Raw genomic sequence first — 18,595 nt, 5'->3', positions numbered from 1 at the left:
TACTTTTGTAAAATTCACACTTTTTTATAGTGTCCAAGATTTTAACGGCGCAAGCCAATTTGGTTATTGTTATTGCTAACTGTAGTGTAGCTTAATAAAACTGTAAACTTATAAACTATTACATTCACCAACTAAATACTCACCAGAAACTTAACACAGAGACACCAAATATGAACAGCAGTGTGAAGGTCAGTGAAGGTGGAGTCCGTGGCAGGATGCTGCCCCCATACAGCACGATAGAGACCAGCGCCATGGTGACAGTCATCTCCAGGAGGGAAGCTATGAACCAGGACAGCGTGTGGTAGCTCAGGTTCACGCCCATCACTTGGAGCAGCTGGAAGAGGTGGTCATTGTTATAAATACTAAAAATAATAATTAATATTTCTAAAAAAAATATAGCTACAACGCGCACGCGTACACGCTTTAACTCGTGAAACTATTGTAGTGTCACTGATAGTTGATAAGTGTGCAAAGTTTCAATTAAATCTGCATGTTAAGCGCCTTATTCACGGTCCATTTGGCTGTACGTCCCGCCAAGGTCATACACGATGCACGACGCAAAACGACAGTGAATAGTATTGACGTACGTCAATAATAATTATTATTATGTTATGTGTATGTGACCTTGGCGGGACGTACAGCCAAATGGACCGTGAATAAGGCGCAATAGTGGATCAAAATCGAGTATTAAGGTGTCGGTTATATTTATACATACAGGGGAAGTTGTGTGATAGTGAAGGCATGTTGATAAATAATAAAATGAAACACCCAATGCACATATTTTTTTTTTTTAATAAATTATATTTTAAACATACCATAGTGTGTCCAGACTCCTTGTCAGCTAAAATGAACCGAACGGCGGAAGACACGGTGAAGAGCAAAGAGAAGTAGAACGCAACCAACAGAGCTTGTGACTCGTAAAGAGATGTTTGGAACCTGAAAAGTTAGAATGTTCATAATTAATATAAGTTATTTTTTGGTATGGAAAAATGCAACAGCTTGGAAACTAGTGTAGTCCTAAAATATGATAGATCCAGGATAGGATAGGATTCAAAACCCAAGTTTAATATCTACTGAATAGTGAATATTATTCTTTGGACGCAACTATTGGAAGACTTTAATTGGAAAAATTACGTATCAACCCACTGAAGTCAAAAAAATACAATTTTTTTCTTACAAAATGAAATAAACGTAATATTATGCTAATTTGTTATATGGAAACATGCTATCAATTAAATTGCAATTTAAAATAAAAAAAAAAATTCCACTCACAGATCCTTCCTATAGCAAGGGTAGGGGTTCTGCTGGGTGTACACTGCCCAATCCGTCGAGTTGCCTGAAAGCTTGACAAGTGCCTTCTCAACAATGTCCTGAACTTGGACGAAGCCGCGGAAATAACGCATGTTCTCTAGGAAACTCGCTTCAGGCCCGGGGGTCCAGAGACTTTGGGAAAGATTAATAAAAATTAACAGTCAAGTAAAAAAAATGATACTAAAAGATCAAAAATACTCAATTTTCATTAATTTTTAGCATATTCATATTCTTTTGGTATGTACTCAAAACTCATACAATTTAAGGTTCAAAAAACGTTAGTTCATGTAAAATCTTCAACGCATCTTATTATTCGTATCTTTTTAATGCTAAAATTAACTAATATTTTTTGGTCCTTCGAGTGTTTAGCAAATAGATTTTAGCTCACTAGTTTTTCGTTCGTTTTGTTGTTGGTGAATTCTCGATATCCATCCTTATCTTATAGTCGATGTCAGTTGGAATTGTTGCCTGATCGTCAGTCATGTTGAGGAAGACGAGTCCTAGAATTCAAAAAAGAATATGATTTAAGTTAGGGTGAAAACAGAGATCTGTCGAAAAGCAGAATAATTATCATTAGGAAGGTTTTTTTAGAAAATTTATATTAAAGTTGCTGTTGAACCTGTATCTGAAATTAATTCTAATGCGAGCGTATAAAAAACATGGTGAATTAATAAAGTAACTACTTAATTCTTAGTTTATTATGTTTCAAGGATTCGACAAAAGCTTTTATCCTATCGTTCAAATAAGCCAATTTTATATATTCAAAGTGCTCCCTGGACAGTTTTATTTATTGTTATTTCTTACCAGCTGTAAATTCATTAATCCTATTAAGTCTAACAGCTTCTAATGTCAGTTCGTGTTCATTCGGCATCGGCTTGAAGCGGTCCAGGTTGATGCATTGAAGGAAGTTAGATGCTTTTTGTAATAGACGTCCTAGACTCTGCAAGGTTTTGAAATAACGAGTAATAAGGAGAGAGAAAATAAGAAATAACTGCATTTGGTATGTATATTGTATATTTAACTGATAAATGGAAAATAAACTTGCAAGAAAAAAAATCAGATATAATTACTGTTCCATTTTTTTGTGCCAGATATAAGGATATAATACGAGGAATTTTAACCAAAAACTAAAGCAGTTTTCACTTTGTGACATATCATTTAAGTTGCATATTTACTTACATAAATCATACCATTTATCTCTCAGGAAACTGACAGCAGTAAAAATTAAAATCTTATTAGAAAAACATACTAAAAGTAATAATTATTATTTACGGGTAGAATCAAGAACATTAATTATAAAAACATTATTTTAAAGTAATACTTATTAAAAACGGGTAGAATGACTTGTCAAACGTACCTCAGTATCCCCAATCCCCCCAAGCAGTTCCTCCACATCCATATCAGGTACTCCCACATCCCCCACGAGCGACACCCTGAGATCCTTATAATCATCAGCGGAGAGCAGTTCCTGTAACGCTTTGAGCCCAGCTTTGTGCGCCGCCATCTTGTCGATAGATGAAAACGCGTGAGCAAACGAGTGGACCAGGTTGAAGAGTTGGGATGTTGGCCCGAATGTTGTGTTTGCCTGTGAACAATATATTTGTTAATAATAATGGTTGTTGTGTTCTATTCAATCAATATTATAGTTAGTTAAATACATATAAAGTTTGATATACCTATCTTCCAACAGATTAGATATTGATTTAATACAGTTCGATGAATAAAGCTACATGAAAATTCCGAAATAAAAATGTTGCAAAACGGCAAATTATTTAATAGGTACATACAGCACATCACAGTACTTAAAAAAACTAACTCAAAACGTCATTTCATTATCTAATTAAATTGTTATTTTAAATGGTCCTTCGAGTCGGATTTCTTATGGAGTACATTAAAAAATATTAACAGGTTATTTTTATAAATTTTAAAGTAAGTATATAATATATTCTATATACCTGTTGAACAATACTAATAACAGCAGGGTTGGGCGGTGTGTAGAGAATCTTGCCCATCAGCAGCGGCTTTACGAAGCTCCATACAATCTTACCGCCTTCCATGTTTACTATCTCCGTGTATACTGAGCGGCAGAAGTCAGCTGGAAGCGAGGAATTATAGTTTTTATAACTTAAAATAATACAAATTTCTATAATTTTGAGTGGATAAACCACTTTTGTAACCAATATCTGACTATTTCTATAACGCCTCTAAAAGATATATTTGTATGTGTATGTGTTATTTTACTTGTCAGAATAAAGACAAGAGTTTAAGTAGAGAGAATTACTCACTGGGCAGAACCTTCAACTGCTCCTCATCAGGTTTAGACGATAGTGTCACCGAGCTGACGATGGTCTTGTAGAAGCGACTCACTCCGGAGAAGAATGGTTTGCCGCACATCATGTTGCCTACGTCGGATAGCATTTCTGATGCTGGATCGAGGGAAAATATTGGTTAACATGGAATATAATGAAGAAATGTTTTTTTGGAAGTTTCGTCGTGAAGGGACTTATAGGCCATTGGGTAAAAAAGGAAAAAAAAAAGTTTATTTGTTGTATTCTTGGTTGTATTGTTTAACCGATTGTCACATTTTGATTAAAATATTAATGGTCATTGTTTCGAACGGTAGTGATCTGATCTTTTGAGCAGCCAAGTTATTCTACAGTAAATAAAAAAAAAAGGAATGCAGACCTAAAATATTATACTGTTTTTTTATTTAAATTTCGCTTTTATTGTGACACTTAAAATATATTTAAGTATGTTGTCGTTATAAAACTATGAATTATAACTAAAGTAAAAAAACTCACAGGACAATAAACTTCCAATAGAGAAACCGCTCTTCAATCTTTGGAACAGCGGTTCCTTAGCGAGCATGTCGGTCAAGTTGCCAACTTTTCCCTGAACTGTCGGCAATAATGCCGCCATGTCGGCGAATTTGTTGAATACTGTGCTGCCCTCTTCTTGCGTGAGGTTTGATGCTGTGTAGAGCTTGGTTAGTAGAAAGGATTTTATCTGTGAAAAAAATGATTAAACGGTTGGATACTTCAATTTTTTATATGCTTTTTTATATATTTTTGGTATGATAGTGCTTATAACAACGTATATTTATGATCTTCTGTACTGTGTACATGTTAATAACATAAATTAGCCTGAAAAGGATATAAAATTTTTAAATATTGTTTTTAAATCTACTTTTACAATAGAAACAATCATATTGGTTCACCTGATCCACTATAAATGTAAAGTTAACATTCTCAACCAAAACCGGTACAATCTGTTTCGCCAGTCCATCTTCCATATTGCAAAACTGCTCGACAATTGCGGAGTAAATTTCATCTGTAGAAGCAATATCGAGATCTTCAGATGTTAGGACTTTAGATATATCTTCGGTTTTGCAAATAAAATCTTTTATGTGATATTGGCCATCTTTTGGGGAGAGTAACTGAAATAAAAAGACCCATTTTTTAAATCTATGATTTTAGCTATACATAAATTTTTCAACTTATGCTCTTTCTACGAATGTAGACCACATTTTAGATCTCATTATCAACCACTTAATGATTTTAAAAGCAATTATGAAACAAAGGGAAATAAACAACAAACCGGTTTCAAATGCAATTTTCCGTTCTGCAGTTTGGGAGCTGCTTCCGACCAAAAGCTAGAATCATTCACGCCGATGTTCTTTAGTGAAGTTTCTATTTTATCTGGATTTTTGAATATATCTGATAGAGTTACTGAAAAATAAAAAGTAATGCATGTTTTATATCAAATACATTTTTATAGTTAATTCTGAATCCATTAAATAAAAAAAATTCTGAAAATGCTTACTGCTAACGTCATTTTCAACAACATAGTCTTTCATTTGATGCAGCACCTGCATTCCTTTAGTAATTGACTTCACGTCAAAATCTAGATCTGTATCTTGTAGAAAAGGGTGAGCTTCTGTGAGGATGCCATCAATGCTGAAAAAATTATTAAGTAAAAAAATTATATCCTGACTATTCATATACTATTGTATAATGAACACACAAAAGTTTTTACTATTCAAAAAGTTGCTAGTGAAAAAATAAAATAAAAAGTTTATCGTGAAAAAGAAACTTACTCCTTTTCCATCCTAATACGTATGGAAATAATTAGGAAAAAATATAAAGCTTACCTATAAACCAGTCCATTCAGCGTATCATCCATCAGCACTTGCATAGCAATATCAATTAAAGAAGTCAGTTTTCCATCCAACACCCCTTTTATATCCATTTTACTGAGGAATCCCAAAACTCTGGCTATGTGTTCTAATATGATCTCTTCTGGGTGTAGTATTTTGGACATGAAGTTGAAATTCCAGAAAACTTCACTTTGGATTTCAGGTAACTGTAAAGAAAATTAGATTTATTTTAAAATTTAATTTTACCTGTACAGTTTTATCACGTACACGCTTTTCTTTTCTCACTTACACCTGAAATGTGTGTTTTAAGACAATAAGAATATAAAAATTACATGAGAGAATTATGTTACTAAATTTCAAGTAACTCACCATTTCCTCCACTAAAGTCATATTCAAATTATTGTCTATAATCTTGATCACTTCACTGCAATTATATGAGGCGCATACATGTGTCCAGTTGTATTTCTTAAGTTGTATTGGCTCATTCAATGATCGCAGATCTCTTACCTGAAAAAGATAAGGCAATAAAATTGTAGCTTATGTTATGTTTTTTGGTACTCTAAGTAGTGCGCCACTTATCGATATAATACGTGAAACTTAAATTAAAAATTTCGAAGAAATTTATTTGGGTTTGTTTCAGTCTTATTTTAATTTTAACAATAGTTAGAGAATACTTACTTTACGCAAATTAATATCAGCATCCTTGAAATCTTCAATCAGGTCATTATCATCTATACTATTTCCTAGATCTTTAATCATCGTATTGTCACTTTTCAGATATTCAGTCAAAGGTTTATTAACATCTAGATTATGTGCTACATCGTTATGTAGTTCTTGAAGGTAAGGGACTTCTGTGATACCGTCTACTTCTTGGAGATGAGGTAAGTCTGCTCTGAGCAGTTTTATTACGCGTGATAGTACTGTTGTTACTCTGAAATTGTAAGTTTTTACTTGAATTAATATTATTAAGAATAATAAATGTGTGAGTTTTACGGTTCATTGAAGAAAAGTTCTAATATTATTGCTCTTTATGGGTGATGGTTAGTTAACGTGAATATTTTACAAACTTTACACTAATTTTGCCAAATAATTTTAATCTATACTTTTAAACACCAAGTATAATTAAAAAATTAAATTTATTTTCCAACAAAACTTTTAACTAATAAATTGTATATTAAGGTATTCTGCATACATTCTAAATTATTTGGGAGTTTATTTAAGGAACTTTTTACTACAACGAAATTCTTCCAAAATACTTACAATGTAGCATTTCCTAGCGGGTTTCTGGTAACATTTCTAGCCAGACAGTCAGCTAGCTTGCTAGTATTAGCCGTGATGTCTTCTAGAAGGTTCAGTTTGATCTGTTCCAGTAACTCATTCATCGCTTTGTTAAGTTCGTATTTTGTGTAGTTGCGTGTTGATATCACCTGAAACAAGTTTTTTTTCATTATAGTAGGTATATATTGTAAAAATAAAAAAAAACATTTTTATGTTTCGTATTTTCATTTGTTTCCAAAATTAATAATGAAGTTTCACTTCTGATACGTGTGCTCGGCACATACGCTCTTTATTCACATCTCACCTCACTAATGGCCATGTCCCAATGGAAGTCGTTCCTCAGGGTCATGTAGACCTCCTCCAGGGTCATGGCGTGCAGGTGGCACAGCAGCGCGTCGTACTCCTGCCGCTTGAACAGCTGCAGGGTCAGCTGCTTCAGCCAGCTTGTGGGCTGGGAGCACATCGCGCAACTGGTGGTTAAAAAAAAGCAATATTTTTATAACCAAAACGGTTTCCACCAACTTTGTAGACCGTACTTTATGTTTTATAATAATGTTAAAAAAGGACTTTACTTCTTTTTTAAGTGGGGAAATCTTTCAAAAGACAATGACCAATGACGAGAAAAACAATGGTTTTTCAAACAATATTACTTCATTAATTTATTTTAATATTCTACGAAGGAAAAACGTGAAAAAGAATGGAAAAAGATGTATTTTTCGCTTCACGTAGGAAATTTTTTTTTTTTAATAACTAATGAGATTGATATTTATTAAGACATTTTCAATTTTTTTACATGAAATAACCACAATATCTTATACAATGTAATTGGAAAAACTTACGTCGTATTCAAATACAAAGTGCCTGCATCGACAATATTACTCATAACCCCAAACGCCATCTTTGTCAAAGTTTCCTTAGACAATAAATTCAGCATTAAACTTCTAAACTGCGATAAATTCTCATCAGTAACCCAAAGAGGTATTTGTGGAGATTGTGGTCCATCCATTGTAGAAGATAGTTTCGTTTCTAGTTGTGATATATCAGAGTCTATGTCTGGATAGTCTACAGTTGTTGATAGTTCTAACGAATCGTCGTAACCCTGGAAAAAGAAGAAAAATTTATAATCAACTAGATTTCCGCCCGCGGCTTCGCCCGCGTTTGCAAAGGAAAACCCGCATAGTTCCCGTTCCCGTGGGATTTCCGGGATAAAAACTATCCTATGTGTTAATCCAAGTTACCCTCTATATGTGTGCTAAATTTCATTGTAATCGGTTCAGTAGTTTTTACGTGAAAGAGTAACAAACATCCATACATCCATACATCCATACAAACTTTCGCCTTTATAATATATATTACATAGTAGGATAAAGATATATCTACAGTCTTTTGCAATTTATTAAGATTGGGTCGATTTTTGTGTTTGATTTTGTTTCTGTGTTTACAAAGCCCATATCACAATATAAAACAGACCACAGATTATTGGATACAATTTTCTTTAAAATAATATATAAAGTAATGAATTCCATTCAATTCTTAACAGTCTGCAGAGTTTTATGAATGTAGGAAGTACTAAGATGCTATATTCTAAAGAAAAAGTTACCTATAACCTTTTTCTTTAGAATGTAGCATCATATCTAAGAACAATGGTTAAAAAGATTGAAAATTGTATTTCTCAAAAGCTAACCTGTGAAGCGAACACCAAAAACGGTATTTCCTTGATGGAGTTTCCATCACAGAGCTGAACTTGTAGTTTAGCCAATTTCCCCGTACTATCCGGGATGTAGTCCGATATCGTGACGTTGGGAAGACACAACGACTCTGTGTCGTTCATGTTGGTGTCGCGGAGGAGCTTTACTATCTAGAAATATATTTTTTTGATATGTGGAAATTTGAAATTTGTGAAGTGGAGAATAATTTGTTTTATGTGACTGAAGAACATTTTCAATGCGAACGTTTAATACTATTTCAATGTCTAATAGCATTTGATTGTAGCAAATTACATAAAAATCTTATTAAAAAATGCTGCATTACCGAAAGCCACAGTGCAATTTGTTTCTGTTTACAATATACGTTCGATACTTACATGTATCTTATCCAAATTGGTCAACAAATTATCAGCAATCTCAAAACTTTGTTCGACAGAATCAAAGAAGTTGGTAGAATACGGTCCAGTGTACAATCTCCTCAGTCCCCCCCACCAGTCTCCCCCCGCAAGGAAGTCGATCACTATGGTCTGGTGTTGGATAGTACTGCCCAGGAACTTGAGGTAGATGGGGATAGAAAGCTCTGATGCGGAGGTGATGGATCTTTGTAAAGATGATACTATTGAGGGGCTGAAATTTGAAGTATTGTAAATATTTAGAGGAATATGCTGTATTGACAAGAATATCTTCTTATTCAACAAGAAAATAATCAAATACAACCTATTTCTGAACTCTTCTGAATCTGAACTATAGCTGTTTCGTTTATTTGTCAGCAGATGTGTGAGTGTAGTCCCGTGTCCCCGTAGTGGGGTAAGGGGCAGATGCATTATGCATACATCTGTTTCACTGATCGATTTTCTTTAGGGACAAGTAGGTGATCAGCCTTCTGTGTCCTACCAGACCGAGACATTTTTTTTTCTTCGTCTCCACCGGGAATCGAACCCAGGACCCCTCGGTTCTACGTTCACGCGTCAACCACTGTACCAAGGAGGCGGTCAAGCAGTGTCAGCAGATGTGGCAAATATTTATTAAGTTTGTTTAATTTGAAATATTTTATCGTTCAATGAAAAATAAAATCTAAAACTTACTTGTTATTGATAAACTCATATACATTCGATACATCTTCAGTGCTATCATTTTGCAAAACCTTCATCATATTTAACAAGCTGTTTCTTGCATTTTTAGCATCATCATCCATAACATACTGCACCGCATTGTAGATAATTTTGTATTGTTTTGAACAAATAATAGCTCTGATTCTGACACTATCACCTAAAATCACTTTACTAGTGTCATTTGCTTTCAAATTATCACACATGACTTCGAGTGCATTGGTAATTTTGTAGTCTTTTCTGTTTGTCCATAACACATCAGTGATTACATCGAAATGTATTCCAACTACTTCAGCTGCTCGTCTTTTGAAGACCATTTTTATGGAACTTAAATCACTTTCAATAGCTTTCTTGTCTTCATCAGAAATATTACTAATAACTTCTGCCACATTGAAAATGTTTATTAATTCAGCTATTTTGTTAGTAATAGCGACAGTTCTTGTTAGATATATTGTAGATACTGTTTGTTTTTTCATCATTTCGTTAAACTCTACGTATGAAGGGTCGGTGTCTTTAATTTTATATGATAACATTTTGTCAACAAGTTCCTTTAATTTAGTTCTAAGTGTGTCTAAGGAGAAGTCGATTTTGTTAATTTGCTTTTGCTTTGCTATGTCTGTTAATAGATTGGTCATCTTAGTTGCGGCTACATACGCCTTGTCGAAGGAGCTTTCGAAGTGCGAAACATTAAGTGTGAATAGTAAATATTGCTGAAAAAAAATGATATTTTAAGGACACGAAAAAACCATGCAGAAGTTTAATTTACAATTTGCAAAAATTTTGTTACCTATCTATTATAACGTTAATGAAAAGTCTGATGGCATCGAACTATGGCATCATATTCTAGCTTTTGATTATAAAATTTTAAAAGCTTGGTCGATAACACCTCATTTTTAAATTTTTTGATCAATTTCTTATAAAAATTCTGCAAATAGTTACTACTTACCGGTTTTGCAATAACATCCAAGAACACATTGGCCCCTCTGGGCATAGAGAGCCAGTACAAAATAGAGGGACAGGCGAATGGTTGGAGCCGCTGGATAAATGCTCTGGAGATAGGGCTTCCTGGTCCAGGGTTCAGAGAAGAGAGTAATGCGTCACAGTCCCAGAACTTAGTTTGGGTTGCTCGTCGAACCTGTACAAAAATAAGTAGCAGAAATCTAGTTTTGTTTTTCCTTTATAGAACACTAATAATATAATCTATAATCCTGGAATACTTGTTTGAATTATTTTTTAAGACTCGTACTTTTTAATAGTACTGTTTAAAGACATAGAGCTGTTATAGTAGTGAATAAAGTAGAAAAAAAAATAGATTGCTCGCTCTATCACATAGCTTGTTTAAATATGAATACAATAAAAATTAATCGATACATTAAATAGCCAATAAAAAAGGCTAGGTCATAAAATTATTTAATTTTTTACACACCTGGTTCATAAAGCCAAAATCCCAATACGAATTGATGAGCACACTCATTAGTTCTGGCATTTTGTCATACATCATGTAGATAGCCGTGTTGCTAGTGAAACCGAGCTGCTGTAGTAGTGTTGCATTTGCCTCTGAAAATATTTTATATATTTTAGCCCAGAAATTAATTAAATACAGGTAATGTGGGTATAGGTGGTGTAATTTCTTTGTGGGCGCTCATTTCGAACATTAATAATATAAATTTCTGACTTTTTAAGGTAGGATTTTGTAATCAGCGAAGTAGCAATCTCAGCAGCTTTTTTTATTAATAATCATTTGGTGATAATACAGCTAAATTTATATACATATAGAAAGGACAATAAAAAACAAAATCTACTAAAATCATCAATCTAATATAAAAAAAAACTTACCATTAACTTCACTCAAATAAGTGGCGACATCCTCCGAAAAGTTTCCAATGGCCATAGACAACAGTTTAAACATGTGTTTCCCCGCGGCTCTGCCCACGTCCCGGCACTGATTGTCTATGTACACTTGGTCTGAACAGTTCAGGTAGTTCAGCCATAGAGTATAGAGGGGTAAGTTCTCTTGTACGGTCGACGTGTTTATGGAGTTCAGGACTGTGTCGATTTTGGTGAAACACTTTCTGGAATATTGTTGTAAGGTCAGTAAAGATGGTCACGTCTCCTCTTAAAGCAGGGCTTTTCAATAGGATCTTTATCTTATGGAAAATCTTTATATGGCAATGCTTTTTTAAACAATTATGAAACTAGAAAATTTTTCATGTATTTAAATGCAATAAAGTATTGCCTTATTATGAAAAAATGTGTATGGATTTTTTCATTAGCACTGTACTTTTTTGCACCTAATATTTCATGTTAACACCTTTATTTATAAAAAAAATTGTATATCAAGTAATTGACAATTTGTACTGAACCTGCATTTTGCATCTTCTATACAATAAACATATAATAAATCTGTAGAAGGGTCAATTCTGTACATTGAAAATATTGAAAATATAACTAGCAGGGGGTGTTACTGGATCGATACCAAACCCAAATATGTGATTAAAAAAATTTTTGTCTGTCTGTCTGTCTGTCTGTCTGTCTGTCTGTCTGTCTGTATGTGAAGACATCACGTGAAAACTACCGGTTCGATTTCGATGAAACTTGGTATAATTATACCTTATTATCCTGGGCGTAAAATAGGATACCTTTATCCTAGAAAAATACGTAGAAAAAAATTAATCTCAATTTTTCAGTTATTATTTATTTATTTATTTATTGAAATTATTATTACAAATTATTACTAACAATAACTTAAGTCTAAGTCCCACAAAACTGCACATGCAGTTTGTCTGTGGGATCAAGTAATATATTATATCTTATCTATAACTAAATATATTATATAAATATATTATTATCTGTTATAAAATATGGTATTATCCATAGACGTTGTTCTGTAGTAGGTACCGCGAACACACGTTGCGTATTATTATAGGCCTAGCCGTATTTGGGTCCAATATATATTTATAAGATATCATTGTCAGAGTTACTCAAAATGAAGAAATAAACCATCCACGCGAAGACCGACATCCGCGCGGACGGAGTCGCGGGCGGAAGCTAGTATTACATAATTCATAAAACACATTATACCTTAATATAACATCTCTATCCGTCGTATTCAGAGTGTCCACAGTATATTTCCAAGCAGACATCAAACTGAGGCGTTCATTATTTTGTTCCGCGAAAGCACTTTGCATCATTTCCTTTATTATGTCCAAGTTATTGACAGTTCTGTCGAAAGCTGAAGAGAACTGTAGGAACACGTGTGGAGCGAACTGAGTCGTGTTCCATTTTGCACTTTTCTGGAAGGTAATAAAGTCGATATTTATTTGGTTTTTATACAACATGCAACTGACGCATAAAAAATAATAGTTTATTATATTCTAAAAGGTCATATCAACTTCCTTGTTAAATACGAAAGAAGATATATTTATATGAGTAAAAGTGTTTGTGTTAAATACGGTTTTGACTTTAAGAAATTATCACAAATTTCAACTGAACTAATACATCTTCATTAAAAATCTAACTTACAAAAAGCGTGACATTCTTCTCATCCAGATATTCCCTCCATTCGTTCTGGAAAGTTCTGTCGAAGCACAATATCGTCTCCAGAGAGATAAGGGCTTGTTCTGACGAATTGGTAAAGGGAATCAATTTTGTAAGGCTCGGTCCACACGGCCAGGGTGGATTGCCATTCATTAAATCTATTACTGGTTGGACCTGGAATGGAAGAAATAGAATTGAAATAAATTTTACTACTTGTTTAATTTAGAAATGTTTATTTAAGTTAATATGAACGATCAATCAAATAAAATACCTACCTAACCTAAACTTATGTTTATAGTATGTAACTTACTCTAAATTTTTAACTAACGAATGATATTTTTTATAAATACCTATGTTTTAAAATTTAAGTTTCTCATGTAAGTGACTTAATGTCTTAGTGGGAATAAATGTCTTTAAACCTTAAACCTTATGAATTCATGAGAAGAAATCTATTGGAAAGCTAATAAATGATACAATAATAAACATAAAACACCAATTTGAATAAATATATTGAAAACTGACAGTAAGATTACCTCGACAGTATCCCTAACTATAATATCAACAGATTCAGTGACAAATTTCGGCAAATTGGACAAAACTCTGTCTAAAACGACTGCCGTTTTTGGTGGTATGTCCGTTCGTTGCGACTTATTTGATTGTACTCCTGAAAAAATATATTAAAGAATAAGAAAAATGTTGCAAAAGTCAGACATGAGAAACCATCTTATCTACGACAAATACAAATTAGCATCTGAAAGAAATTCCATTGCTGTGGTTGGTTTTTTAACTGACTAAAAATATTTCCCCATGATATTTGCAATTCTGTAAACATAAAACATTATTAAAAGGTTAAAAAAGTGAACTTACCATGAACAAAAGTGACGAAATCGTTCATAGCATGCATAGGTCCAGTTAAAATGGCAAGATAGTATCTGATCCTGAGCCATATTTCCTGTGACAAGCCGAACGCTTCGCTGTTGAGGAGATCCATCACTCGTAGGCCTACGTTTATACTGAAATTTTCGAATTATCTTAAAGAACTGCTTGAAAATTCTGTACTAAATGGGAAAATTAATTTGTGAATTAGTTTGAAGAATATAAAGTAGTTTACAATATGCGTTTACAACAGCAATCGACTAGCGAATGTCGCATTTAAACGAAGACTTAGCAAATCGAAATTAGTAGGATAAAAGTGACCGAGAAACGTGCGAAGTACAAAAAAAAAAAAATGTTGTAAACACAAATATCCTTTCAAAATTTATATTTAAAGGAAAAAAAGAAATAAATTTTCCATGAATTTCGAATTAAATTAAATTTTACCTTAACATCAATACTCTCTTCAAACTTCTAAAACTGAACCAGAAGTCCTTAGCCTCCATGAACATCTCTTCAATTTGTATTTTCGTTTGTTTGTCCATCCCGTAGCTACGGAACTCGATAACATATGGATAGTCGGTTTCTAATGTAATGTATAGTTGCTTCAAGTTCATGATTAGCTTTGTCCAATTCACTTCTTCTAAAACTGTATGGCTTGCGTTCTTTACTGTAGAAATCTGGAAATATTTTATAGCAAGTTTAGGTTCTGTGGTCACTTTTTGTTTTGTAGTGAGCAAGGTTTTTGTTCACGTTTGAATTTATGGTGTCTTTTTGTTGTATATAATGTTCGTTTACTTAAATTTTATTGTACATCATTTGCATTTATAAAGTTAGGTATGTATTTCAGTTCGAGTCGAGATGAAGAAGAAAAGTGAGAGGATTGGAATTATCATAAGGTTGAATTTTGAAAATATTCAATCTTATGACAAATTCTCTCATTACTAGCAAGTAGAAAGACGCAAAGAAACGTTTTAAGGAATTACTGGGCCATAAATTAATGAATACTCACAGCTTTCGATAGCATAGAATCAGCTTTCAACCCATTATCAATTTCAGCAGAAACATCACACAATGTTTGCACCAAGTTTTCTCCATCTACATTTGGCGGGAAATTCAGGTATTTTGTGGCATTTTGGAAACCGAAACAAAATATATCTTCACTTGCCGTTGATAAGGATTTGTAGACCTGGAAAATCAGTTTGCTTATAAGTAATAAGAGGTTCTCCTATAGCATAGAAGTATTATTGCGATATTAAAAGTTTAGGAATTGGAAATAATCTACACTATAACATAGGTCTGAACCAAAATATTTTTTTTATTTTGTTGAATTTTTATTTTGGTTTTTATGGCATTCAAATGCTTTATAAATTTATAAAAATATTTAAGAAATATTTGCTTAGATAGTACAGCTTGCTTTGCTTAGGTACCATTTCCTTAAAAAAATATTTTAATGCTTAAAATTTTGCAATTGCTCATGGGCGGCGGTGATCACCTTCATCACTGTATCGCCCGCTCCTTTGCCGGTTGTAGTATTAAAAAAAATGATTAACATTTATATTCTTATTACGTTTTCTACTTTTGCTTTCACACATACCTTATTTTCATCCAATGCTGTGAGTGCAAGCATCTTCAATACATCTGGGTATATCTTCTTAGCCCTTTCAGCTAAATCTTTAGAAGCTAGATCTAATTGTTGATTGAGGGCTTCTACCATTGTTGTAGCGTCTTTTAGGAAGGGACTGATCTTGAATTCTAATAAGGGATTCTGCTTTACTACTTCTTTTGCTAGAGAACCGTGGACTGCTAATCTGGAATTGGTTTAAAGTAATTTATGTTTGATTATGTTTTATGTTTTGTGGGATCTAATTCAGAAGTTTAATTTTATTGATTTAATTGATTGCTTTCACCAGGCACTAAATATATTTTTATATCAGAATTTTTTAATAGCGTAAAAATGGCTACAACGATATAATAAATCTTAGTTTTAGAAAGCTTGGATAAACGTAAAGAGCTATCTTTATAATTAACAATTTTATTATCATAAGCTACTTACAAAATAAGTTTTCCAAGACCTTCCTTCTCTTTAACTACTTTTAAGAATTTAGCATCCTCTTTTGGGTTAAATATAGCGTCCCAGTTGAGTTCAGGTTTTACAACTTTGTCCAAATTTGCGATTAGTTGAGTGAAGTTCTTTAGTATTTGGAAGTCTTTATCGATAGAATATAGTTGGTCGGATATGTCGGTGCCAAGTGCTTCCATCACAAACAGGGATGCCAATGCGTTTATCTGGAAGAATATTTCTATAAATTATGTTATCAATTTATATCATACATGGAAAACTCTATATGCTTTTGATGCTGCACAATATGAAAAAAATATAGTAACTTTTTATACATCAGATGCGAAGTAGAACATTGTTTTGTTAAAGTTTCTGTTATAGGTGCTTCCATTTTAATCACAAAGTTATGAGTTTAATCATTATTATTAGTAATTTTATAATAAGCATCTACTTATAATTAAAATGAAAAATTGCAGGCGTATTAACTAATAGTTTCACTAGATTTTTTAATATTCCATAAGCATTAAATTATGTTTTAAGTGTGGATTTTATTTCACCTCAAATGACTCAGCAATAAAATATCTAGGTACTTACATTATCCTTAGCTTCATAAGTTCCAAAAGAAGTTATCATATCTTTAACATATTCTTTCCAAGCGTCAGTGCAAAGGCGACTTTTCAATTGCGTAGCCTCTTGTTTGGAGACGAGGAAGAATTGACTGATGCGGTTCAGGTCGCAGAACGTTTGGCCTGGCTTGTCCAGATTTGTAGTTATAATCTGAAATAATATATTTCCTAATCTAGTTTATACGATGTTCATACGGGAAAGATTGTTAATTAAGTCAGAGCGAAATGACAGAAGTTATCCGGAGATAATTAATAACAAATATCTATCTTTTACACAGCTACACATATTTTATACTAGTGGTCCGCCCGTAGTACATTTTTCGCAATAAAAGGTAGCCTATGTCCTTTCTCGGGTATCAAAATATCTCCATACCAAATTTCATGCAAATTGGTTCAGTAGTTTAGGCGTGATTGAGTAACAGACAGACAGACAGAGTTACTTTCGCATTTATAATATTAGTATGGATGACATTTTTGTATTCAAATCAAAACGACTAATTTGACAACGAAGCTGTGATAAATGAAACTTCTTATTTCCATATTAATGTTTCAATACTTTGCCGAAGCATTTTAATCACTAGCCAATCAAATGATGCTGAATATCTGTAAGATATCTCTCATTATTTTTATTAAAAAACCACAAAATACACACTTGCGCTCTCTCAGGATCAGCTAGCCCTTCTAAACCCTTAGATATAACTCCTAATGGCAACCCCACAAGCACTCTAACCCCCGCGGGGTTCCGCAAGGATACGTCATGGATCGTCTGTTCTATATTAGTGTTGATGTTGACCATCCTATCCGCTACTTGAATTAACTTCGAAAGAAGGGTGGAAAAGAATAGGACGTCATGTTTTTGCGGTTTCGTGAGGAATTTTAGCATCAAGTTTGTTATTCGGGTTAATCTGTAAAGCAAAGGAAAATTAATATAATTTGTAACTGCAGTTGTTATAATAGAATGCTTTTGGTTATTTAAATTTTGTACATTTTTTAATACTTACATATTGTATACATCTATAGTTGTTTCATTGGCTGTTACATCTTGAGCGACATCTAAAGCATTATTTAAAACATTAGACATTCTATCAAGTTGTGCGTTACTGCTCTTATTTGCAGATTCATCTTGTTTATTAAGTATTTTGTTTAAATATTTGACTCCAAGAACGAATGCTTCCGAAACATCTTTGATTGATTTGAACGACTGAGTATCACCAAATGTTGGTTGAAATAGATCCATGAATTTGTTTACCCTGAAACAAAAAGCAGAATAAAATGTGAATTATTATAAATTAAATATTATGATAAAAATAACAAACAACATATTGTAAAATGTCTTCACCTTGAAAATGAATTAATCTAGAAATATTTCAAGGTATTTTTTTATATACATATTTGTATTTAAACTTACATAGACAAAGGCATATAACTAAAATCTCCTTCATCTCCAAAGAAGATCCCGCTAAGTTCTGGAGGTAGAAAGCTTCTGATGGAGAGCATCCTGAGTCCCGCTGTGGCCATTTCACCCAGTTCGGTCAAGCGAGAGTCGCCTGATAACTTGCGGTACATGTTGCCAGCCTGGAATATTATTTATTTTTTATTTATTCATAATTCAGTAACTTATTATATTATGTTTATGTCTCTTTCGTGACTCACCATTGTTATATATTTCCCTATATTGATTTCAGGTAGTAAGTCAGTGATCGTTTTCTGTAAATCACTTTTAGACAGAGAACATAAAACTTCAACAAATTCTTCTAGATGTTCTTGATTCTGTACTTTTATTAAATTTTTCATTGAATTTATATCGCATCTGTCCAAGTCACCACTCATAATCTGAAAATAAAATAGACTCTTTTCAATAGGAATTACATATTAATAACACAATTAACCTATTTCATGATGCAGCTGAAAATAATTCTTAATAATGACATTAGCTG

General features: G+C 32.9%; 1 protein-coding gene across 1 annotated transcript in view; it reads right to left on the bottom strand.

Annotated features, from left to right (window-relative positions):
• The window catches only part of LOC123701462, a 63,472-nt gene that overhangs the window by 18,345 nt on the left and 26,532 nt on the right, over window positions 1-18,595 (bottom strand). Inside the window, exons 7-43 of the mRNA XM_045648952.1 lie at window positions 18,312-18,491; window positions 18,067-18,233; window positions 17,660-17,908; window positions 17,311-17,563; window positions 16,627-16,809; window positions 16,027-16,259; window positions 15,568-15,781; window positions 14,983-15,159; window positions 14,418-14,650; window positions 13,965-14,110; window positions 13,631-13,761; window positions 13,083-13,271; window positions 12,642-12,853; window positions 11,397-11,632; window positions 10,987-11,117; window positions 10,507-10,695; window positions 9,537-10,270; window positions 8,829-9,078; window positions 8,430-8,603; window positions 7,585-7,844; window positions 7,050-7,215; window positions 6,728-6,894; window positions 6,146-6,398; window positions 5,837-5,974; window positions 5,462-5,673; window positions 5,134-5,267; window positions 4,909-5,039; window positions 4,529-4,747; window positions 4,113-4,317; window positions 3,597-3,737; window positions 3,267-3,406; window positions 2,669-2,896; window positions 2,116-2,251; window positions 1,700-1,811; window positions 1,273-1,443; window positions 816-936; window positions 144-334 (exon numbers count right to left, since the gene is read on the bottom strand). Coding sequence (XP_045504908.1) covers window positions 144-334; window positions 816-936; window positions 1,273-1,443; window positions 1,700-1,811; window positions 2,116-2,251; window positions 2,669-2,896; window positions 3,267-3,406; window positions 3,597-3,737; window positions 4,113-4,317; window positions 4,529-4,747; window positions 4,909-5,039; window positions 5,134-5,267; window positions 5,462-5,673; window positions 5,837-5,974; window positions 6,146-6,398; window positions 6,728-6,894; window positions 7,050-7,215; window positions 7,585-7,844; window positions 8,430-8,603; window positions 8,829-9,078; window positions 9,537-10,270; window positions 10,507-10,695; window positions 10,987-11,117; window positions 11,397-11,632; window positions 12,642-12,853; window positions 13,083-13,271; window positions 13,631-13,761; window positions 13,965-14,110; window positions 14,418-14,650; window positions 14,983-15,159; window positions 15,568-15,781; window positions 16,027-16,259; window positions 16,627-16,809; window positions 17,311-17,563; window positions 17,660-17,908; window positions 18,067-18,233; window positions 18,312-18,491 — 7,406 coding nt within the window. The remainder of the gene's footprint in view (window positions 1-143; window positions 335-815; window positions 937-1,272; window positions 1,444-1,699; window positions 1,812-2,115; window positions 2,252-2,668; window positions 2,897-3,266; window positions 3,407-3,596; window positions 3,738-4,112; window positions 4,318-4,528; window positions 4,748-4,908; window positions 5,040-5,133; window positions 5,268-5,461; window positions 5,674-5,836; window positions 5,975-6,145; window positions 6,399-6,727; window positions 6,895-7,049; window positions 7,216-7,584; window positions 7,845-8,429; window positions 8,604-8,828; window positions 9,079-9,536; window positions 10,271-10,506; window positions 10,696-10,986; window positions 11,118-11,396; window positions 11,633-12,641; window positions 12,854-13,082; window positions 13,272-13,630; window positions 13,762-13,964; window positions 14,111-14,417; window positions 14,651-14,982; window positions 15,160-15,567; window positions 15,782-16,026; window positions 16,260-16,626; window positions 16,810-17,310; window positions 17,564-17,659; window positions 17,909-18,066; window positions 18,234-18,311; window positions 18,492-18,595) is intronic.

This window comes from Colias croceus, chromosome 21, assembly GCF_905220415.1.
Source record: "Colias croceus chromosome 21, ilColCroc2.1".
Taxonomy (NCBI): domain Eukaryota; kingdom Metazoa; phylum Arthropoda; class Insecta; order Lepidoptera; family Pieridae; genus Colias; species Colias croceus.
This window is presented reverse-complemented; position numbering and strand designations above follow the sequence as displayed.